General features: G+C 55.8%; 1 protein-coding gene across 1 annotated transcript; it reads right to left on the bottom strand.

Moving 5' to 3' along the window:
• Positions 1-6: 6 nt before the first annotated feature.
• Positions 7-22,265, bottom strand: CSF2RB (colony stimulating factor 2 receptor, beta, low-affinity (granulocyte-macrophage)). Its single transcript, XM_012638060.1, has 14 exons — positions 22,218-22,265; positions 15,236-15,446; positions 14,237-14,360; positions 12,322-12,512; positions 9,099-9,256; positions 8,850-9,018; positions 8,175-8,310; positions 7,852-8,009; positions 6,555-6,694; positions 5,411-5,573; positions 4,189-4,279; positions 3,944-4,001; positions 2,998-3,101; positions 7-2,272 (listed from the first exon to the last, which is right to left on the bottom strand). Exons 2-14 carry the CDS (start codon positions 15,306-15,308, stop codon positions 1,162-1,164), a joined length of 2,676 nt encoding a protein of 891 aa, XP_012493514.1. The 5' UTR covers positions 15,309-15,446; positions 22,218-22,265; the 3' UTR covers positions 7-1,161.
• Between the last annotated feature and the right edge of the window lie 1,051 nt (positions 22,266-23,316).

Raw genomic sequence — 23,316 nt, forward strand, 5'->3', positions numbered from 1 at the left:
AGACTCTGTCTCAAAAAAAAAAAAAAAAATAGGTTCAGCCTAGTTAAAAATTACCAATGCCCAAGACATTAATACATATAAAAATATGTGCAAACTTGACGATTATCAAATAATGCAAATCAAAGCAATTTAATGCCACTATTTTTTGTGCATCAGAAAGGCAAAAATTTAAAAGAACCATTATCCCCACTGCAGGCCCAGACACAGACCAGCAGTCCCTCACCGTGGCCACCGGGAGTGGGAGCTGGGGGCTGTACAGTCTTTCTGGAAGGGAAGGAAGCAAGCCATTCAGACTAAAAGCCCTCAGGCATCATCGTTTGTTCGATAACTTTTCCCAGCTCTTCTACAGTAGATGTGGGTTCTGGATTCCTCTCCCCTCCCCAGCCCTGTCCCCACCCCGAGATTCCCCAGGTCCTAGCCTGGCCGTCACTTCGGCCCCTACCCAGCATTGCCCAATCAGTGACTTCTCCACGTGACGTGAGGTCTCAGCTGTCTCTGCGACACCCAGCAGGACTCCCCAGGAGCTCCCAAGCAGCCTCTCACGTTCATCCCCTGCACACCTCCTACCACGCCCGTTTCTCGGAGTGACAATCAAGGCTGGTCTGCACTGCTCCCCCATCCCCAGCCTGGACGTGCCCGGTCCCGTGCTGCTCTTTCAAGTCCTGCCCCCGCTGGCGCCCACCCGGTGCCTCCTGGCTCGGCACCTGGGCAAGAATCATGTCATGCCTCAGTGCCTGCCGGGGACAGGCAGCCCACACAAGTCCTTAAACACAACCAGACACATCTCGATCTCTGAGTAGCCTCAGCCTGGACCTCAACCACACTCTAATGATAAATCAGTGAAGAAAGGAAAAAAATAGCAAAAACAAGGAAACCTGATAAAAAAGAAAACGAGGAGGAGATGGAAGGAGTATAATGGAAAGCCTCATAATTCACAGCCTAAACATAAATTAACCTGAACCGTGTGCGCACGTGCGTGCGTGCGTGCGTGCGTGTGTGTGTGTGTGTGTGTGTGAGAGAGAGAGAGGGGAGCGGAGTGATTTGGGGACAGCAGTGGGGCCGACTCCCTTCCTGGCCGGGAGGCCTCCCTGGGCTCTGCAGAAGTGACCGTGGAAGGGGCAGGAGGGAAGGCAGGACTCGCCTCGCCAGGTCTGGAGGGGCTCAGCACACCTGCCCAGGCCTGCTGACATCCCAAGGGGGCAGCGACAGGTAGTCCTGCTGCTTCAGGGCTTTGAAGAGCTGAATGGCCGGCACCTGGGCCCCAGCCTGGCCCCGGGGCTTCTTGACCTGAAAAGCCTGGTCTGGGTCCGTGACCTCAGGACAGGGTCCTGGGGAAGAGGGCTTACTTCGGGGCGAGAGAGGACTGGGGCCCAGGCCAGGGAGGAAGCAATAGTCACCCACCTGCTGCAGGACAAGGAGCCCCTCGGGCTGTGGGGATGACAAGGCGGGGCTCGGCACAGGGCTCGGCGCAGGGCTGCTGGCCGCAGGAGGGGCAGGACTGCCCAGTGGGGACTTGGGGGGCTGGCCTATGGGTGGAGGGAGCTCCACGTAGCCCTCGAAGCCTGGCTTCATGGGGGCTGGTGCAGGCCCCCCTGTCGGCCCAGGACAGAGGCTGGGGCTCTGGTCTGAGCAGTGGCCCAGTGGGGGAGCCAGGGAGATAGACAGGGCCCCCGAGCTTGGGGCGAATAACAGGTCTGCAGCAGGGATATAACCAGAGGCCACGACAGTATCCTTAGGGCCCCCAGAGCCCGTGGACAGAGCCACTTGACCATCCATTGGGCCCTGTCCATCCACCCTTGGCCCAGGTGAAGGAAGGGCAGGGCCTCCCCCGGACTCCAAGGAGGGGCTCCCCTCGGGCCCCGGGCTGGGCCTCCGCTCCACATCCATGACCTGGCCCTGCCCCTCCACCTGGGCCAGTGGGACCAGCTGCACCTGCCCCCCAGCAGGCAGACACAGGTACTCCAGGGACCCTGGGGGCGGCGGCTTCTGGCTCTCCCCCGTCTGCGGGGGCACCAGCTGGCCCACGAGTTCAGGCAGAGAGTGGCTGCGGGGCGGGCCCAGGTAGGGGCCGTTGAAGTCGAAGCTGGAAAGCTGATTCTCAGGCCGGACCGAGGGGTCTGGTGGGGCTGGCGGGGGGCTGTGGGGCTGCTCTGTGGGCTGCCCGGAGGCGGCTGGAGTCGCATCAGGCCCCGATGGTGGGTCACAGACACTTTTAGGGTCCTCTGTGGTGAGAGGTGACACCTCGATGTCCTGGAAGCCTACAGGGATGACCCTGTGGGGAGAACGTGGGCAGAGAGGTTAGAACCACCCTGGGCAGATGACTTAGCTCTTGCCCAGGGGTCCAGTGGGGTGGGGGCAGTTCTCTGGAGGGCCAGAGCCCACCCTGGGCTCCAGTGAGCCCCTGAGCAGGGCGAGGTGAGGGGAGCAGGAGCCCCAGAGAGGGACACTGGATGCCGATTCAGACTCTCCCTGGCCACACACTTCCTCCTCCGTGCCTGGGTCAAGGCCTTCCTCTGCCAGGCTGGTGCCCTCTCCCTCTCTGACCTTACCGGCATCTTCAGTGCCAGGTTCACGGCCAGCCTGTGCACTGCTCACACCTTCCTTCTTTCTACCAACAGTGCCGTCAACGCTCCCTGGGCAGACGGCGTGAGCTGCCTGCACAGGCGCCAGGCCCGGGGGCTTTACACTCCCAGCCACCCCATGAGGCCTCTGCACTGTGGCACCTCCCTGGGCAGCAGGGCAGGGAGAGGCCATCTGCTCCAGTCTCCTGCCTCTGGTCAAGTCCTTTGTCGGTCCCTCCCTAACCAGGGAAGAGGAAGTTCTTCCTGATATCCACCCAGGGTCCCTCCTGCTTTAGTGCAAACAAGCCTCCTTGGATCTCTTCACAGTGAGCCACAGGCCAGAGGCCACCTCACTCGAGCCCCTGATGTGCACAGCGGGGCCAACCCCCACCTGCTTCCCAGAGGTCAGGAGCCACCGAGGGGCCCAGACACTCACCTCTCCAGCTCAGGAAAGTGGCTGCCCCACGGCCCCTGGTGTGGGGGGCTCCTGCTGGTGGAGGCCGACATCCTGTCTGGGGGCCACATGCCCCCACTCCCGTTCTGGAAGAGCAGGGACATTTGTGCCTGTGGGTGTGAGGAGGCCTTGGGAGGGCGGACGGAGGGCGGAGGGCAGAGAGGGGCTCACGGGGACTCAGGGAGCCCCGCGTGGGAAGATTCTCCACATTGTCAGGAACGGCCACAGCCGTCCGACACCAGGAAAGTGAGGCCCAGAGAGAGGCAGTGACTTGCCCAAGGTCCTCGACACCTGAGGACAGGGTCCCTGTTCCTGTGATTCCCCTAATCTGGGGTGTCACAGCCTCCGGGATCACCCCATTCCTCCTCCACACCGGCCCCGAGACCCCTCCACAAGCAAACCTGGCGCTGCCTGCCAGACCAAGCGCTTGCACCGCCCCCAAGCTGGCGTGCACCCCCTGCTCATCTCAGCCCCCAAGTTTCCCCCAGCTCAGGTCCCACTTCTCAGCCCCCTTCATCAAGGGTCTTGTCTTCCCCTCCAGATGCCCTGGGCCTGCAGCGACCTTTGCCACCCGACACCACCCGGACACCTCAAGGCTCAGCTCAGGTGTCCTGTCCTTGGGGGGCTGTTCTGCCTTGGGACACCCACCCATCCCAGTAGCAGTGACGCTGTCCTCCAGGCCCCTGCCCCGGGGCGTCCCCACACTCCACCCTCCACGCAGAGCTCCGGCAGGGGGGGCTGGGCTTGTGCACCTCCAGGTGCCCAGGGCAGCCCAGGCAGCAACTTCCAAGTCCGGCCCCGCTCTCTAAGCTTACAAGGCCCCTCCCCAGTCCCCACCAGCCACAGCTCACAGGAAGGGAAGGAGGAGGTAGGGACAGGGACAGGGGAGGCGGGAGCAGAGGACCTCTGGGCCCCTCACAGATCCTACCTGGAACAGGCAGCTCTTGCTGGGGTTGGGGATAGTCTCCTTCCACTTCCTGTTCAACCTGAAGACATTAGGGAGGTGACAGCCATCAGAGATCTCAGGGCCAGCTGCGCCCATGCTCATGTGCACAGGGGAAACTGAGGCCCAGGAGGTGGGTGGCAGAACAGGGACTGGAGGGAGCTGGGCTGGGGACCCTGGCGGCCCCTGAGGTCCTGGGTCTCCCACTCAATCCCACGGAGTCCCCTTACCTGTACCCATAGATGCCACAGAAGCGGAGGACCAGGAGCAAGGTGAGGGTGATGAAGACCAGGATGAGGGCCAGGACCCACGTGGGCAGCACTGCCGCAGCCAGGAAGGAGGAGGGGCATTAGCATCCCAGGGGGAAAAGGCTGGAGGCTCAGGAGGTGGGGGCAGGGCGGGGTGGGTGAGGTTGGCTCGGTATCCCCCCAAAACTCTGCTCTGTGCAGGCACAGGGCTCTGGAAGCTAATGACCTTGGGGAGTTCTGGGGACGGGCAGGGGCCAGGCACCTGCTAAGAAGAAGAGGGCACTGGTCTGAGCCCCCACAATGTTCAAAGTGCTGGGGAGGACACAGGAGGGTTAGAGCCATTCCAGAAGCAAGAGGTATATGCGGAGTGCAAGGACCACAGTCCATGGCAATCACGGGGAACTTCCTGAAGGAGGCAGCACATAAGCTGGGCCTCCAGGAACAGAGAGAGTGAGAGAGGTGGGGATGGGAAAAGCCAAGCTGGCAGAGGAACCAGCAGGTGCAAAGGCACCTCAGGAGCCCCTGACTCTTCCTGCTGCCTGGCCCTGAGCCCCTCATAGGCGGGGCCCCTCCAGGACTCCCCTCTTCTCCCTCCTCTCAGCCCATTGGTCCAGCCTCCTTTCTGCTTGGTTGTGGCCTCTCCCTGGGCCTCCTCCCCTGCTAAGGCTGGCTGTGGACTCGGGGGCTTGCTCCCAACACCTCCTCTATTCTGCGTCTGAAGCCACCTCTTGGATGGACCTTGTCTTGCTCTCTATGAGTCCCCTGGTGTCACTATGGGGAAAGGTGAGGAGCCAGTGAATGCAGCAAGGGCAAGGAGGTGGAGAAGATTAAGAAATCAGACCCAACCTGCCAATCCCAGGCCCTAGTCTGCAGCTCTTGAATTTTTTCTTTCACGGTAACAAGAAACTCAAGCTGATCAACCACTGGGTAGTGGCTGCCACAAAGGCTAATGAAACCAAGGGTCATCTTAATAGAGGCCTAAGCCCCCGTTTGAAGGGGGAGGGATGGTGAGACATGCTCTCCTCTGCTCCTTCAAGTCCTCAGCTACGATCTGTTTTGTATGCCAGGTGTCACCTTCCAAAGACTAGCGACACCTGGGGGGAAGGAGGCCCAGGTGGGGTGGGGCCTGGAGCCTGTCAATCAGCCCTGTCCTTTGCCCAGCTGAGCTGTCCCAGGAGGGGTGGGTGGGGGCCGGGAGACATACCCCAGTCGGTTTCCCAGGAGCACTCCTCGCTCCACTCGCTCCAGATGCCGCTGTAGCCACGCCTGGAGGGCTTCACCCTCGCCCTGGCCCGGTACCTGGAGGAGGGCTCCAGGGCGGGCAGGGCCATGCTGTGGGCGTTCTGGAGGGCCTCGGTCTTGCTGTCCTGTGGGTTTGCGTGTGTCAGCAGGTGTGCTGAGGGCCCCGGTGCCCGTGGGCACAGCTGCGAAGCCCTCCCACCTGGATGCCCCAGGTTTTCTTATTCCCCTTTGATCCCCAGCTGCTACTGCACCCCAGATTTGCTGTGGCTTCACTCCCCCGTGGAAGGCCTACTGGGGTGCCCAGCCACGGACAGCACTCCAGCCGGAACCAGGGGCTCCCCCTCTTTCAACACAGCCCCCTGACACAGGACAACACCAGAGTCCAGAACCCTGAGCGATCACCTGGTCCCACCTTCATTTTTAGACTGCTCAACCTCCCAGCCTTCTTGGGGGCAGCCTGGACCCAAATTCTGGCCTCTCCTGGGACGTAGTGCAGGTCGACTGGACTCTGGACTCTGAGGCGGGAGTTCAAGAGCCCGGGGCCCTCTCCTGGCTCCACCACTCACCCGCCTCCCTCCTGGCCTCAGTTTCTCCATTTCTATCCTGGAGTCTGGGGCTGGCTCTGTGGTTTCTGCTCTGGGCTCTGTGGAGGCCCCGAGGACTGCCTGGGGGTTGAGGCAGGAGACTGAGCCCTGGGCTGGGCCCCCCACCCCCGCCTCATGAGGAGCAGCTGTCCTCTGAGCGGCTGCACACTGGGTCCAGACAAGAGTTCTCTGAAGAAATGTCCCCGGGACTTTGCGACTTTTGAAAACCCTCGTCCTAGCCTTCTCTCGGCCCCTTCCAGCCCTAGCAGTCTATGCTCTCTGGCAATTCAATTCAGGTGTTAATCTGGGCCAGGTCCCATCACCTCTTTGAACCTCAGCTACTTCGCCAAGAGATGGGACAGTGATCTGCTGACTACACAGGTCGTGATCACCAAGTCCCGGGGCTCCCTCTGACGGGTCACCTGCTGGGAGCCAGGCACCTGGCAGGTGAATTCCTCTGGGTGTTTTCTTCCTGCCTGGTCCTCCCCACTGTTCACCCCGTTCCTGTGCACAGGATCTTACCTCCCACGTGGCCGAGTCTTTCCTGTACTGCACCTCAAAGGTGTAGTCTATGTGATCGTATTGCATTCTCCTTGTTTCCCAGCGAAGGCTGTAGCTGTCTCCGTTCTTGGTCACGTTGAGGCTTGGACGGGCCATCTGGACTGGAGGGAGGGAAACTGTTACGGGTGGTCATAACACCCATCCTCCAATGGAACATTCCCTGTGTTCCATGCTAGACACCAGTGCTATTTCCACTGGCACAAGACTCCAGGCCCTGCACAGATGGCGACCAAACAGAAAGGTGAAGCCCCTGGCAGACGGCACCTCCCATCTGTCCGGCAGACCCCCAGGTTGAAAGATGCCAAGGGAAAAGAAAGCAGAAACTGGGCATGGAGTCAGAAGTTCTGCATTCTAGCCTTGATTTGACTACTAATAGCTGTGCAACTTTAGGTCAGTCACTCAACCACTCTGAGCTTCAGTCTACTCATCAGAAAAAGAAAAAAAAATGATGTTCATAACCTCGATTTCCTCAAAGGGCTTTTATAATAATAATGCTAGTGCCTGTAATTCGTGAGGTCTCCTATGGGTCCGGCATTATCCTAGGCCCTTTATATATTTTGTACACTTGAACTGTAGGAATTCCTTTTACCAGGAAGGACCCCCAAGAGAGTTAATGGTGCATTCAAGCCCAGGTGACTAAGACAAACTGGCTGCTGCTCTCGACATAGCACCAAAGACTGAATGGTAGGACTTGATCATCACAATAGAATTTAGGGGGTTCCGTTACATTGGGGTACTTGCTACATAACAGGGCTGAGGGACATAAATCTGTGAGGAATAACAAGGTACTTACATACACCCCAGCCCCCAAGTAAAACATGAACCATAGACCATGTATGTTGAAGTCTCAGAATATCAGAGGAGAACTTTGGAAAACAGGAAGGGAAAAATGCAACCAGGGAAAACAAGGGAAAGTTTTAGAGGGAGCCCAGGAGGTCTGGTGGGCAGCAGGAGCTTTGAGAGCTGCAGGGTGAGGCAGAAAAAAGCCAGGGAGCAGGGGCCTGAAGACCTGTTCTTAGGGGATATACATTGTATCTTCATTCACACTTTTGACCATTGTAGTTGCTGTATCATTGCTTCTTGAGAACTTCAAAAGGAGATCAGAATTACTTTTGTTTGCCTTTGGCCACTGGACTGCATTTCTTTGAAAGTGAGAAGCATGAAGCCTGGCCCATGCAGGACCCTGAATTTTGGGGGGTTACACAATGCAATGGTGCTATCCTGAGACCACCCGCACAGAAGGCTCAGGGAAACTCACTGTTCTCTGAGTTCTTAATGAGTTTCTCTTCCTTCCTTGGCCGAACAGAGATGGTGTACTGGCCGTGGGTCCCGGGGTTGGGCACGGGGATCTGGCATCGGTGCCGGGTGTAGAGGCTGCTGAGCTCCTCCTTCAGCACCAGGGAGCACTCTTCCTCCCTGAGGATCACAGCTGGTGAGGGCAGGGAGGAGGGAGGGATCCCGGGAGGGAGGGATGAGACCTCGGGGTGGACTGTGGCTTCGGCTGGGGCCCCAGGGACAGGAGGAGGCCTGGAGACAGCAAGGCCAAGAGGAGTGGAGGGGATGGAGGAAGGAGACGCTCACCCTGCATCCGGGCTGGACTTGTAGAAGAGGCCAAAGGAGACCGAGCTGGCCACCTCCGTCCTCACCTCCCAGGAGCAGCTGAGCTCGGCAGCCCCGTTGAAGAAGCACTGCAGGTTCTGGGGCTTGGCCTGGTCCCCTGGTGGGGAGACAGTCCTTCATTCCCTCCCTCCTTCATCCCTCCCACAGCCCTTGACGGGGGCCCGCCATGGGACGCACCACACAGAGGTCATGGGCCTGGGGGCCAACAGACCAGGGATGAAGCTTCAGCCTGAACCTGCCAGCTGCGAGGCCGCAGCTCACGGGAAACCAGCTCAGCTGCACCGCCTCCACCCTCCGGGGAGGATGGGGACAGTATCTGTTTCAGTGTGTGGGGGATTGAGCACAATGATGTTGGTGAGCCCTGCACATGTGTAGCACCCATGAAGACATAGCTGTTGATAGCACTATTATTATTACTGCAATTGCCGCTAACAGAAAGTGGGTATAACATTGGAACTCCAAAGTGAACAGACACCGAGTGGCCTGTGCGGAGAGGCGGTGGCCCAGGACAGCATTGTAAAGACAGCGGCAGGCGACCTGGGAAGCCCGCAGGTGGCCCCTCGGACCCCTGGTGTCCCAGGAGCACCCAATGGGCCCGCTCCCCCAGGGGCACTTCCTGGATCCCCGCTCCGTTACCTGGCTGTGAGTCCCAGCGCACCTCTGGGCTCCACTCGCTGGGCCGTCCTGAGAAGCCGGAGCCGGGGGCCAGGTGAGTTCGCACTTGGGCCACGTAGGTGCTGCTGGGCATGAGGTGCTCGGGTCCCAGCACGGCCTGGGACGCATTGCAGCGGAGGGTGGGGGCGTCCTGTCGGGAGAGGGCGGGTGCTGGAGGAGGAGCGCCGGCCGGTCCCTTCGGGCTCGGGCAGAGCTGGCTGTGGCTCCTACCTCCCGGGGGTCCTGAAGCCGCCTGTAGACCACCTCAAACTCCAGGTCCCGCTGTGACAGCCAGTGGGGCTGACGACCCCCAAGGGCCACACTCCAGGTCAGCAGGACGTGGTCCCCGGCCGCGTGGATCTGGACGTCCTGGGGCGCGGGGGGCTGCACTGGAGGGGAGAGGAAGCGAAGGGCGCCTGAGGGCTGGCGATGGTCAGGGCCTGCGTGGCCTTTTGTGTGGACACACGGGCTCCAGGCCAAGCTGCCCCATCGGCTGACGGCCCCTGAGCAAGACCGTCTCCCCCGTGGGCGTCAGCCCTCATGTGCAGCATGGCCAGGTTCGAACGCCAGGGAGAATGGAAGCTGCGCAGAGGGCCGTGCACGTGCAGCCCAGCTCTGTGAGGGGCCGGGAAACCCAGCTCAGCCTCCCGTGTCCTGAGGCTCCCAGCAGAGGGCGCTGCGGACAGACCAGGCTCCTTCCTCCTGCCCAGGTCCCCTCCCACCACTCACACCCAGGTAGATGCTCCTGCTCTAGGAACCTCCTGGGATCCCCTTCCCCAGGCACGTCCCTTGTGCCTTCTCCTGTCCTGCCGTGGCTCCTCGTAAATCCCCCCACCGTAGTCTTACCACCCCCGGTGGATTTATGTGTCCTCCTGTCTGCCAACCCTGAGGCACCGGGAGATGGGGGACAGGGGCTGGTGTTGACCCCTTCCCAAGCTCCAGGCCTGAGGTGTGACTCAGGAGTGAATTTGGGGGCAAGCTGAATGAATGAATGAATGAACAAATACATGTCAGCAACCTCGGGGGCTTCTCACGAAATCCTTCCAGCAACAAAGCAGGCGGACATCTGCTGGGACCCACCGGGCCGACCAGGAAGACAAGTGAATGAATGACATGAGTCCTGGTTTCCTGTGTCTCATTGCTGAGGGGTGACTTTGAGACACGAAACATTCCCACGGATGGGATGTAAGGGTTCCACGCTAGACACAGGACGTGCGTGTTAGAGCAGGTCAGAGCTGCAGCCCTCAGGAATCATAGACCCAGAACGGCAGACACACAGCAGGGGACCACCCTGCCCAGGCACAGCCAGGACAGCCACCACTCGTGGGCCACCGCAGTCCCCACCCTGACACTGTCACAGTGTGGACCCCTCCCAGCACAGCACTCTAGGAAGCTGCCACCAACCGAACAGACTGGGACGCAAAACCAGCCACCCTACTTGAGCGATGGAGAAACTGATAGAGAAGGTGATGTGTCCCAGATCCCCACATGTGGGGCCTCAGAGCAGATCAGACGCACGTCTGTCCCCTCCCCGGCAGCCTCAGCCTCCTTGATTCATTGCCAGTCTGCTTTAGGCTGGACCCTGCCTCCTACCGAACACGTGCTCCTCGAGGCCAAGTGCCACCCTCCCCTCCCCATATGTGAGGTGGCTCCAGCGCCAGTGGCCTCCCCACTTCTAGGCCGAAAGCTCCAAGGGGCAGGGATGCCGGCTGGTGTGTCCGCTGCTTTCCTGCTGTACGTAGGTGCTCAATGAAGGACAAGTGAACGAGTGAATTGCATGGATGTCCTAATGATGACTTGCGTCCCTCCATGTTCCCGTTCCCTGGCCACACCCCAGGGCATTCTTTGTCCTTTCTCCTGGGCTCAGCACCTGAGCTCATGTTCCGGGCTCCAGCCTCCCTGCCACCCCTGCCTCCAGTGTCCTCACCACCTCTGGTCCTGCCATTCCCTTTCTGTGGCTCTCCACGCCTGGAGGGTGGCTCTTAACGCCTCTGCGTGGCACAGAAGCCCCTCCAGGGTCAGGCCCCTGCTTGTGTCTCCTGTTTCTTCCTACCACCTGCAGCCCTCCCGAAGTCGGTGCTTCCCGGGACACGATGGCCAGCGCTTTCCCAGCATCCCGCGCCCTCCCGATCTCCCAGACTTCGCACAGGCTGTTAGCCCTGCCAGGAAGGTTCTTCCCACCCTGCACTCCCAGCCTCCCTTCAGATCTGAGCTACAGAATTCTTTCTTCTGGAAAGCCTGTCCAGATCTGCCAGCGCCGGTGCCCTCTGCCTACCACCTGTGGCACACCCCTGCCAGGGCCAGTGCCGTCTGCCCACTACCCGTGGGACACACCGGTGTCAGTAAACTCTCATGCGGGACAACATCGGGTGTTCCTGCCTGCAGGCTCTGAGCTCCAATCAGAAGGGGACTCTCTCATCCATCATACATGTTTGGAAACAGTGTGAACTCCTCGTGGCCCAACCTGTTCCCTCTTCCAGCAACAGGCTCCTGAGGTGTCGTAAAAAGAGGCAGGAAGCCAAGGCCTCTGACCTGACCCTTGCCAGAGCGGTAGGGTGGCCCCGGGGCTAGGATCGGAGGCCCGAGAGTCAGACCTTACCGGGTGGGAATCTCAGCGCAGCCAGCAGCAGCTAGGAGGCCTTGGCAAATCACCTCCCTCTCTGTGTCCCTTTCATAAGCAGCCAAAAGACGGCGAGAGCAGTGCCCAGCCTAGAGTTGCTTGGAGAGTTACGCGAGAGCCGCGGTGTCTGCCGACAGCCTGCCACCTGCATGGCTTTTGCCACGTCAATGCAAACGTTTACAAAATGCCTCCACTTTTTATTTAGCCTTATCTAAGTAATAATTTCCTTGAATCCATGAATTCGAAGTGCTGGTTACATTTCTTTCTAACATAGAGTCCAAGAAACCCTAACTATATGAAACGATCATCTACACCCATGAAACGCCACGGACCATTTCACGGGCCGCCGTGGGCTCCCAGCACTCCTGGGGCCACCAGCTCTGTGTCCAGCATGCAGGAAGCCCTCGGGAAGGCTGGCCCTTCACTGTCGCTACTGCTCAGGGGTGGGACTCTGGGAAAATGATGTGACCTCTCTGGGCCTTGAGGGCCTCATCCATATAATGGGGTCGCTGCAGAAACACGTTGAGACGAGTAAGAGGGAAGACTTTTGTAAATTGGTAAGTTTCTACGTGAGTCATCAGAATGGCTTTCTTGAAGGGAAACCTTCAGAGCTGGAACCCATGGCTTGGGAGGAGGTGGGGGCAGCTGGGGGCAGGGAAGGTCCCTTTTTGGCAGGGGCTCCCCATATGGTACCGGCCCCCACACCTCCACCGTCAGGAGACCAGATCCTCATCCCTCAAGGCCCCAAACCCACCCCCGAGCCAGTGTCTCCCCCGTGAACACTCCCTGGGCCACCCCTGATGCCCACTGTCTAGACAGGGACCCAGCCCTCACCATGCTGGGCCAGAGAGACGGTGAGCTGGACGCCCAGGGGCCGGTCTGGTTGGAATGAGAAGTAGTCTTTGTCGGCGAGGACGAAGGTCTTGTTGGGAATGACACATCTGCGGGGCACGCAGTGGGGAGACGGGCAGTCCGCCCAGGGCATGTCCTCACTGAGTTCGCAGGACACTGGCTCCAGGGGCTCACTGTCAGGAGAGGACATGGCTCAGCCCGGAGTGACTGAGGGTCACTCACTCATCCAGTGCACATGGGGTGGCTGCCATGTGCCTGTCTTTGTCCGGAGTCAGGGCCTGGCAGTGACCAAAACACACACAAACCCCTGCGCGGAGCTGGCACCCTGGGGGAAGCAGACACACGTTAAACAGGAACGACATGCGCAGTTCGTCAGATGGAGAAACCTCGTGTAGCTACGTGAAGCAGGGAAGCGGGGTGTGGGCTTGACGGGACAAGGGTGCAGCCGGAGATGGATGTCAGGGAAGGTGTCAGAGCGTGTGACACCAGGGCTGGGCCCGTGACTAAGCCCTGGAGCGTCTGGTGCAGAGGCAGGGGACAAGGAGGAAGGAGCAGAGGAGATGGGGGGCCGGGAGGCAGGAGGACCACCAGGCAGTGGAGTGACCGCAGGCCAAGAAGAGAGTGTGACTCTAATAGGGCGGGTCATAGCCCTGACGGGTCAGTGTAAGAGGGCTGGGGATTGACCTTTAGGGTCAGCACAGGCAGTCACTGGTGAGCTCGACAAAGGGGTCGGCTGAAAGCGTGGGGCTGAAAGCCTGATTGAGTGCGTTCCAGGCAGGTCCCCAGGAAGAGTGGAGGGCGTCGCTGTCCAGGGAAACAGAGGGAGGCTGGGGCTGCATGGCTGGGGGCCGGGAGCCGCCCGGGGGCTGCGTCCTTGTTGGCATCTGTAAGGGGGGTCAGGGTGCATTTGCACGGTGATTGGGAAGGATCCCAGCAGAGGCACCGCTGCTGGCACAGCGAGAGTGGGCACTGGGGTGGCAGTGACGTCCTTGAGCAGCAAGAGCAGGTGGGACCCAGGCCCAGGCCTGAGACAGGAGCTGGGACAGGTGATCCTCTGCCTGGGAGGGGAGGCCAGGCCCAGGGCCAGGGCAGACATGGGTGGGGGGAGAGTGGGGGTCTGGGAGTGTCTCTGCGGGGCCCCTGTTGTCTCAGCGCAGCAGGAAGCGGGTCACAGCCAGGGTGGGAGGGTGGCGTGGGATCGCGGAGAGCAGAGAAGGGTGGGTAGCGGCGTCTGGGAGAGCAGCAGCGGGAACTGCAGACGTGGGGGTGTGGGCGGTGGGCTGTGACAGAGCCTGCCCCCGCCCCGACCAGCCTCCAACGGGGTGTCGCTGGTCCCTGTGGCTCCAGCTATACAGTCATTTCATTCATGGCTGATTTAGTCTCTCACCAACATCCCAGAGTGATGCCGGTCACCTTCCCGGCGGCATGTGCCCCGGAGACCTCGGGGTGAGAAGGGCCGACCCTCATCTGGAGGCCGTGGAGCCCCCCAGGACACGCTGTCGCGGCCTGCACTGCGGCTCACCATCGAGTGGCCGGGTGTGGGCCTCACCTCCACGGCCTCGGTTTCCTCATCCTGGCCCTGCCTGCCTCACAGTGAGGAGGAACTAAGGGAGGTCATGTGGGGTCATTTCGTCAAACTGTGATGAGATAGCAAAGTTTGTCACCACCACAACTACACTAGTAGAGGAGGCCCATGTCGGACCCCCGAGGTCAGACAACAGCGCTGCCGGGCAGGGCAGGGGTGCTGGGGAGGGCATCCCCTCCTCCACTGTCCTCTGTCCTCTGTCCGGTCCACTCGAGGCTGACCTGAGACGTCCCTCTCCACGCCACAGCCCCAGGCCAGGCACAGCAGACACGGCAGCCCCCTGACCGGTCCCCTGCCCCCGGTGTCACTCACTCGTCCACCCGGTGATGGAGGGTCACGTTGATGAGCCGCTGTGCGTCCTGGGTGTCGGCCCACCTGCAGGTGATGTGGCTGGTGTAGTCGTTATAGCAGCGCAGGGTCTGCAGCGGGATGGTTTCTGACCGGGAAGAGACAGGATGGGGTCACCCCTCTCCCCTCCAGGGTACCTTGTCACCGCCCCTCCCGGCTCCTACGGGGCATCCAGCCCTGGGGAGGGGTCTCCTGGGTTCCTGCCTGTGGACCCTCCTCTCCTGACAGAGGCACAGTATTCTGGGTGGTTCTCAGCACACTGCCTGGGCCCCGAGCTGTGCGCTGCTCCTGGAGCAGAGTCCCCCCACACCTGACACATGCGTCAGGCTCTGGCCCCACACCCTTGACCCACCGTGCTGCCTGGGAGGAGGCAGAAACCCAGCCTGGAGCTGCAGCGTGGCAGTGCCCTACCCTGGGGCCTCCCGCCTGCTCTCTGGCCCTCGGCCTGGGGGCCTGGGGTTCGGAGAAGGGAGTGTGGTTCCCACAGTGTCCCAGAAGCTGGTCTCTGAGGTCACCGGGGTGCACCACTGTGCGCAGGAGCCCCGGACCTTCCCAGCAGGGGGCACAAGGAGGGAGCCGGGGGGAAGCAGGGCCCTGCAGGACAAAGGCCTGGAGGCAGGAGCCTGGGAGGCCGTCAGGGCAGCAGAGTGTCTGCTGGGGAAGGAGGGGGAGCAAAAGGCTGGAGCAGTTACCCTCGGGGCCAGAGGCCTGCAAGGCCGCACTGAGAGGTGTGGGCAGAGCAGCTGGACAGCTGGGGCTGGATGTTCCAGGAGACCAGGAAAGGACGAGCAGGGACATGGAAGAGGAGGGAAAAGAGGGGGGACCCCAGGCAGGCAGGCAGGGGGCGGAGGGAAAGAAGGGGACAGGAGGTGTAGGCTGCATCCTGAGGGATGCAGGGGTGGGGTCTCCCAGGGTCCAGCAGTCGGGAGGGGGTGGGGAAGCGGAGGGGGCAACTGGACTCACCTGCTCCCGCCAGGCTGGGCACCCAGCACAGAGCCAGCAGGGCCGTGGGGAGCAGCCCCCGGGTCAGCGCCATCTCCCTGGTCCGCTCTGGGCAAGCAGGGGCCAGCACCAGTGGGTCCTCAGCGTCCCAGAGTGTTGTATTCTTGCCCAGCTCGGGGCCAGGTGAGACCCATGTCACAGGCCCTCTCTCTGGGCTCTGCCTCCTCTAGGCCTGCAGAAAGAGATGTCACCTGGGATCTAGCCCTCCCCTCCTCATAGTCCCAGGGACACACCCAATATTGTTGTGGGAACCCAGAGTGGTGGCCCTGATGCATGACACCGGGGGACAGTCCCCTCCCCTGGAGACTCAATCCCCTTGGGCAAGACAGTTGGGACACAGTTTCATGGCCTTGGAGGCGGTGGGTCCCCTCTCTGGTCGTCAACACCGTGCAATGCCCAGGAGAAGAGGACAGCGGAGAGGGAGGCCCAGAATTTGGTTTGTAGCAAGCTCCCTGTGGGGTGCTGGTCCACATCTACTCTGGGGAGTCACTGGGTGTTGGATGCCCCGTGTCATCGCCTGGGTGTGACCACACGCACACAAACTCGCGCATGCTCTCTGGAGCACTGGGAGCGAGGCTCTGCCCCCACCATTTACGGTCACTCGTCGCCCAGCACCCTCTGCAGCCAGTTCCTTTTTCTCCGCAGGGCTGGGGATTTCCTCCTTTTCATTTTGTCCGGCTCGGGAAGTACCCAGGGGAGGACAAGAGAGGACCGTGGCCCCTTTGCTTCTGTGAGATTGTTTGAAACTCCACTCAGGATGCACACACTCGCACACACACTCGCACACACACGCACACACACGCACACACACACACGCACACACGCTGGCTGGAAGCAAACTCTGTTTTGCCTGGGAACGTGAGGCAGGAGGAACCCAGAGCGATGGGAAGTGGTGGCATGTCCAGCTAGAAATGCTGAGACAATTGAACAGCTAAATAAAAACCATCAGTCTAAATCTCCATGTCACACCATCCTCCGAATATCAAGTTAATTAAAAGTTTAAATGTAAAAAGCGAAATCATATTAAACTTGCAAGCCATAGATGCGAATACCTTTGAACTATTTAAGCTTAAAAGCAGTAGAAGCCAAAGGCTGACAGATAGAAGTGAATAAAAGCGAAATCTTCTGTATTTTATACAATTTACTGAACCATAAAGGAAAGGACAGAGTGCAAAAAAAAAAAAAAAAAAAAGAATTTGTGCCAATATATTAATCCGGTGGGGCAACTATAACAAAATAACATCGACCGGGCACCTTATAAACAACAGACATTTGTCTCTCGCAGTTCTGAAGTCTGGAAAGTTCAAGATCAAGGCCAGGGCAGATTTAATACCTGGTGAGGGCCTGTTCCTCTAGACTTCTCGCTGTAAGTGCACGTGGTGGAAGGGGTGAGGAAGCCCTCTGGGGCCTTTCAGAGGTGCCAATCGTGTCCCACAAAAGCACTCCAGATAGCCTCACTTTGGGGATTAGGTTTCAACATGCGAATTTTGGGGCAACACAAACATACAGACCATAGCAAACAAAATTATAGAGGACAAGTTAGTGTCCTTCACTGCAAAAGGTTAAAACGAATTAATGTCATCAAAGAAAATAAACAGAACATTCACATACACGGAGAGAATTCATGCCAGTGGCTAACAATATTTTAACGCTTACCACGAACCGGGCACTGCTCAAAGGGCTTTGCAGATACTAACGCATCTATGTATAGGTTACCATTAGCTCCTCACTGTATAGATGGGGAAACAGGGGTAGGGATGCTAAGTAACTCGCCCACAGTTACACAGCTGGTAAGGAACAGGCTGGATTGAAGCCCACACAGGCTGGCTCTAGACTCTGTATCTTGGACCGCTCTGCGATCGCATTTCCCAGTCACCAGTACCGTGCATGTCTATCCCGGCACGTACTGATTCAACACACACTTCTACAGACGTGCACAGTTACAGCAAAGATAAAAGAAACCTTTAAAGCATCTAAACAGGCATCCTCTGGGAGATTTGAGAAATCACGGCCATTTAAAAGAAGAGACTGCCGTGCAAAGAACAGATAAACAGAGTTCTTGGAATTTGAAGATTTAAGATCCATAATTTTAAAAAATCTCAATAATGGGCCACATTCCAGATGAACTCCACAAATGGAAAAGGTAGATATTAAAGACAGAGCAAATAGGCAAGGAGATGAAAAGTTTTAGAGAAAAGTTAAGACTTGGGAAAGAGATCCAAGAATTCCAACAACCAGAAGCAGCGGGCGGAGAGAATTGAGGGCAGGTATAGCAGACAGTGTCAGTACCCAGCTGTCCCCGTTCTCCTGGCAACAAAGCCTAGGTTTCACCTGGGTTTATTGCTGCACAGAATAACAGGTTATATTTCTTATGCTCTCCTGCTGCAAAGTATGGTCAAGTGACTAAATACTGTCTGAGAAGATGTGAGTGGAAGCACTGTGCATGTCTTCCAAAACAGCCTGCTTAAAAGCAGTTGACTCAGGTGGGAGGGGTCCAGTTTTGCCCTTTTGCCTTTCCTCTTTCTTCCAGTTTGCAACCTGGAAGTGACAGCTGGAGCTCTAGCAGCCATTTTGGACCATGAGGTTACCTTGAGGATGGAAGCCATATGCAAGGATGATTCGGCAGAGAGGAAGCTGGATTCCTGCTGTCACTCTGGAGCAACCATACCTGCCTGAGGCTGCCCACCTCTGCATATCCTTTGTGTGAGGGGAAAAAGAAGCTTCTATGTTGTTAAGGCACTGCTGTTTGGAGATTTGTGCAACAAAATAGATACAATTGGAAATAGAAGAAAACTTCACAGGGCTTTCAAAGAGACAACAGTCCACTAAATAAAGAACAAGGTTCTTTTCCAAAAATATTTTTAAAAGATAATAAGGGCTGGGCCTGGTGGCTAATGCCTGTAATCCTAGCACTCTGGGAGGCCTAGGCAGGAGGATTGCTTGAGTTCAGGAGTTCAAGACCAGACTGAGCAAGAGTGAGACTCTCTCTCTACTAAAAATACAAAAATTACCTGGGCATGGTGACATGTGCCTGTTGACCCAGCTACTCGGGAGGCTGAGGCAGTAGGATCACTTGAGCCCAGGAGTCTGAGGTTGCTGTGAGCTAGGATGATCCCACTGCACCCTAGTCTAGGCAACGGAGTAAGACTCGGTCTCCAAAAAAAAAGATAATAAGGAAGACCTTATTCAAGGGGGGTTACTACTAAACTAGGGCTTTGTAGGAGGGAACAGAGATTGGGCTTAACTGTCAAGATTGCTTTTTAATAGTGCCATTCCCAGTTCACGCTCATAAACTTTCAATCTTCTGAGAATAAAAGGGCAATCCTGGAAAACCTTCCAGAAGAAAACAAACACACAGGTTACTGTCAGGGGAACAAGGGTGAGGTTGGCAAGAGATTTATCAGTGACCCTGAGCTCTAAATAGACGTCTTGAAAGTACCAAGGGAAAATATGTTTAAACATAGAATCACAAAATGCCAAGCTTTCTCTGACATTCAAGGGCAAGAAAATATTTTGGATATGTAAGGACAAAGAAAGTTTCTCAGATCTTTTCCGGAAAAAAATTGCTCTAGGATATATCTCAGGAAAAAAAAAATTCCAAGAAAGAATGATAGGATGCAATACTGAAGCAAAGAGACCAAAAACGCTTGCAGGTAAGTAAAGAGGATTGTCACTGCATAAAGTGAAAATAAATAAATACGTGATGAATGACAATATTGAACTAAAACTCAGATCGTCCTAATGTGGGAGTTGGCTGTGAGGTTGGGGTGGAGACTGAAGGAGAACTGAAAACTTGCTAAGGAACTTGTCTTGTTTGCAAGATCATCTGTGTGCTAGTTAAACTCAAATGCTGGTGGAAAATATCCGCGAAATACATGTGTTTAAGATGCAAGGGTTTAAGTCATTAAGGATGGGAAGCAAGCTTGGAGACAGGAGGATGGCAGCGAAGGGGTGGAAGGAGAGAGAAAAGGGGAGGTGAAAAGAGAAGAGAAAAACCAAACACCTTCTCACTCAAGACAAACACACACATAAAAATTCCCCAGCTTATGAAGAAATGTAATGATAGAGATAGGAACTGGGCTGGGGGAGCACAACACAAATTCACTCCAGACGAAAACGATTTCGTAGCACAATCTGACAAAGACTTTTAAAGGAAGGACGCACCATGGCCAGGTAGAGGGTGCCGCAAACGGAAGGAGAGCCCTTGAGCAACCTATTCATGATGAAAGGAAACAGATGAGCAGATGAGGGGGGAGGGGGGATAAGTTTATTCTGACAGATGTTTCTAAATATTTAATAAATCACCAGTCATTTCTGATTAAATGAACAAAGACACAAGCCCTGGCGGACGAGGAGGTGGAGGAAACCGAAGGCAAGGTGGGAATGAGGGAGGAACGTCAGCGCCCTCCTGTCGAAGGTACGCACAGGGGAGCCTCCCTCTGCCGTCTTCGTTTCCCGTCGTCGGCCTCCCTCTAGTAATCTCTCAATTCAAGGGAGTCGAAATGAAAATTCCAAAAGATTTATAATGAGCTTGACAAACCGATTCTAAATTATAGCAAACCAAAGAGAAAAGACTTGCTCTATTAGCTAGAAAAATAATAAGGAACAAAACAGTAGACAAAACAGAAAACGGTAAGGAAAGTAGCCAAGGGTATACAGGGTTTCAGAAGCAAAAGCGGCATTTCACATCACTGAGGACAGGATGGATGGCGCATTCGTAATTAACAGCGTTGAGACAGGTGATTATTATTTTAAAAAGTTAGGTTATTGCTTTACACATTACTCACCCCTCCAAATTCTAGCTGGATTAAAAATCTAAAAGTCGAAACGAAAATAATAAAAGCATTAAAAATAGTTCTGTCATCTTAGAAGTGGCACAAGATGCCGAAACCAGAAACCGTAAAGTAAAAAATAATGACAGATTTGACTTCATAACTGAAACATTTTTACTTGACACAAGACACCCTAAACATGGTGAAGATAAGTGATAATCTGGGAGAATATATTTTCAACGTATGTAGATGAATTATTAATACGCATAATAAATGAATCGCTCTGAAAGTTGAGATGTGAAAGACAAAGAATCCATTGGTAGATGGACCAAGGACTTCATCGTGTTCGTCATAAACGAAATGCAAATGGCCAATGAATGTGTGGATCAGGCACAACCTCACTCATAACCCAGGAAGGAAAAACATTAAGCAAAACTGAGATAATTTTCATTTATTACATTGGACAAAATTAAAAGTTTGATAATTTCCCCAAAGATAAATTGGCCTTCTTATGCACTACCTTGGGTGTGTTAGTTCAGCTACTTGGAGGATAACTTGGCAACACCTATTAAAATTTTAAACACACAACCTCTCGCATAGTAATTCTGCATCTAGGAATCTAAGCTGCGGAAACATTTTCATAGGTGTGGAAAATCGGAAACAACCTAAGTATCTATCAATATGAGATTAGGTAAATTGTGGCATACCCATGCTAATAAATGCCGCATGTTTTTTAGGATTAATTAATGAGTTAAATCTATATGTAATATTGTGGAAATTTGGAAATATTCCAAAATGTAATATTAAGTGAAAAAAAAAATCCCATTTCTATAAGAAGAAAAACTATATTCTTATATCATGCTTAGGAAATGTTCCGGAAGGATACATTGGTAGAGAGAGTAGGGCCTTTGTCTTTTATGATATATAATTCTGGATTATTCTAATTTTTTAGTAAAAGGCAAAAGATTTATATGACCTGAAGAGAAACCAGAGTATGGATTATTCTAATTTTTAATAAAGCAGATATCTATATTTGCTTGGTTAACATTAAATATGCTCATTAAACAACTCATGAACTATCCTGTAGTATTGGTTTATCCTTGTATTGGAACAATATAAATAAAATCAGTGACAAAAGAAGAGTGACCAAAAGCTAATTGGAAAGGTTTACTCATTATAAAATGATTAAAAAGCAGGAAAGAAGATAGAAAAATATTAGAATCGGTTATGCAAAAATATAACCGCAGGGCCTTTGAGGACTAAAAATTGCACCTGTGCAACTTGTCGCTTTCCCATGGGCTCGTCTCCAAATGCAGACCCACTGAACACCTGCCCTCTCAGCCTCAGGACGAGCACACACACCTGCACACACCCGAGGCAGACACCCCAGACGCCCACCCAGGCAGCCACACACACCTGGGCCCAAACCCAAATAAGCAACCGCGGTTCAGGGTGGAGCGTGACAGTTAACAGAAAGAGAGATTGCCGGGTAGTGCCCTCTGCGTCTCCGGGCAAGGGACTGGGCCCCTTCTCAAGTTCCAAGTGAGCTTCCTAGCTGCACCCAGCTCCAGCCCCAGTACAGCAGGGTTCCAGGTCTCACCCTCCACCTCTCAGTCTCGTGCGCATCTGTGATTTGCACGCACACACGCACACGCACACAGACACACAGACACACAGAGGCATGTATGCTCTGTCTCTTTCTAAAGCCAGGATGTCAGGGGATATCCACACTCTCCCCATTCCATGGATGAGGAGACAGAAGCCCAGGGAACAGAGCGTGGCTCTCAGTGCCACCAACGCTTCAGTGACAAAGCAAAGACAGACAGTACACAGATGCCCGACTCCCAGGCCTGAGCGCTCTCTACCTCCAAGGTGTCCCTCCCACCAGGACAACTGGATCCTGCTGGTGAGGCCAGTGAGGCTGGGTCCCCCCGAAAGCCCTCGTACGACATCCAAGCAGGCTGGCGCCCCTGGCTGTCTCGCTACGCACTGGCTGCCTGAGGAGCTTGGGCTCAGGTCTTTCCTAGCCCTGCCACGCCCTCGCGTCCCCAGAGCACAGCTGCCCACATGACACCCCCCAGATGCCCCCTATCCTTTTCCGGCCTCGATTCCCTGCACCGCCCCCCTTTCCCAACCCCTTCTTTAGCCCTGTTTCTAAAGCCAGGCCATACCTCTGTGTGGCAGGACAGACCAGCCTTCCCCTGGAGTCTCCAGACGGCAGTGAGCCTCACGCGCTTCCTATTTATGCTGACGTCGTTAGGAAACAGAGAAGCAGAAAGAGGAAGCGGTGCCGGTCCAAGACCTTTCTGCACAAATGACTTTTCATAAGCATCACCCTGTTTCTCAGAACTGTGGACCTGACTTGCTTTGTCCTATTTCTCCTGCCTGAGAGGAGGGCACCACCCAGGGGAGAGGGGACAGCGGCAGACGGGAATGAGGGGGGTGGAGGGTGCGAATCTGCCTCGAAGCCCCTGGACGTCTGGTCTGGATGTTCCTTGCCTCTGCTGTGTCCACAGGGGCTGAGGGCCTCGATGGCCTTGAGGGACAGAGGATGCTGTTGGGTAGAAAAACAAAGACACGGAGGCTCCGAGTCAAGGTGACTCAATGACACCAGGCTCCAAATGCGAAGAAGTCGTAGGAACACTCACCCGGCCCATCTGGCTTGTCCTTTCTGTGTTTAAGTGATCAGTGGAGAGGCGTGGGGTGGACATCCAGGGTCGAGTAGGTCTAAAAGAGCCCTCACTAAGTGCTAAAAGTTTCAGTGTCAACTTGTGCCATCACTAAGGATGTGCACTCTAATCACTTGATCAAGATGGTGTCGGCCACGTGACTGAGTGACTTTGTCGGGGTCTAATTGAGCACTTTTTCCCCTCAGTGGTATATAAACAACGTGTCTGACAACTGATGACATCGTAGGGTCTGAGAAACCCAGTAGGACGTTGGCAAGAACTTGACGCTGGCCCGGCGCGGTGGCTCACGCCTGTAATCCTAGCACTCTGGGAGGCCGAGGCGGGTGGATCACTCAAGGTCAGGAGTTTGAGACCAGCCTGAGCAAGAGCAAGACCCCGTCTCTACTAAAAATCGAAAGAAATTATCTGGACAACTAAAAATATATATATAGAAAAAATTAGCCGGGCATGGTGACGCATGTCTGTAGTCCCAGCTACTCGGGAGGCTGAGGCAGAAGGATCGCTTGAGCCCAGGAGTTTGAGGTTGCTGTGAGCTAGGCTGACACCACGGCACTCTAGCCTGGACAACAGAGCCAGACTC

This window comes from Propithecus coquereli, unplaced genomic scaffold (genome assembly GCF_000956105.1).
Source record: "Propithecus coquereli isolate 6110/MARCELLA unplaced genomic scaffold, Pcoq_1.0 Scaffold126, whole genome shotgun sequence".
NCBI classification, from domain to species: Eukaryota; Metazoa; Chordata; class Mammalia; order Primates; family Indriidae; genus Propithecus; species Propithecus coquereli.

What these genes read in the sequence shown, in the direction of transcription:
- CSF2RB (XM_012638060.1), bottom strand. Translation starts at nt 15,308, where the DNA reads ATGGCGCTGACCCGGGGGCTGCTCCCCACGGCCCTGCTGGCTCTGTGC. An exon ending in AAGTCCAGCCCGGATGCAGG is followed by an intron (nt 8,010 to 8,174) that starts GTGAGCGTCTCC and finishes TGTGATCCTCAG; the next exon opens with GGAGGAAGAGTGCTCCCTGG. An exon ending in CATTAAGAACTCAGAGAACA is followed by an intron (nt 6,695 to 7,851) that starts GTGAGTTTCCCT and finishes CCCTCCCTCCAG; the next exon opens with TCCAGATGGCCCGTCCAAGC.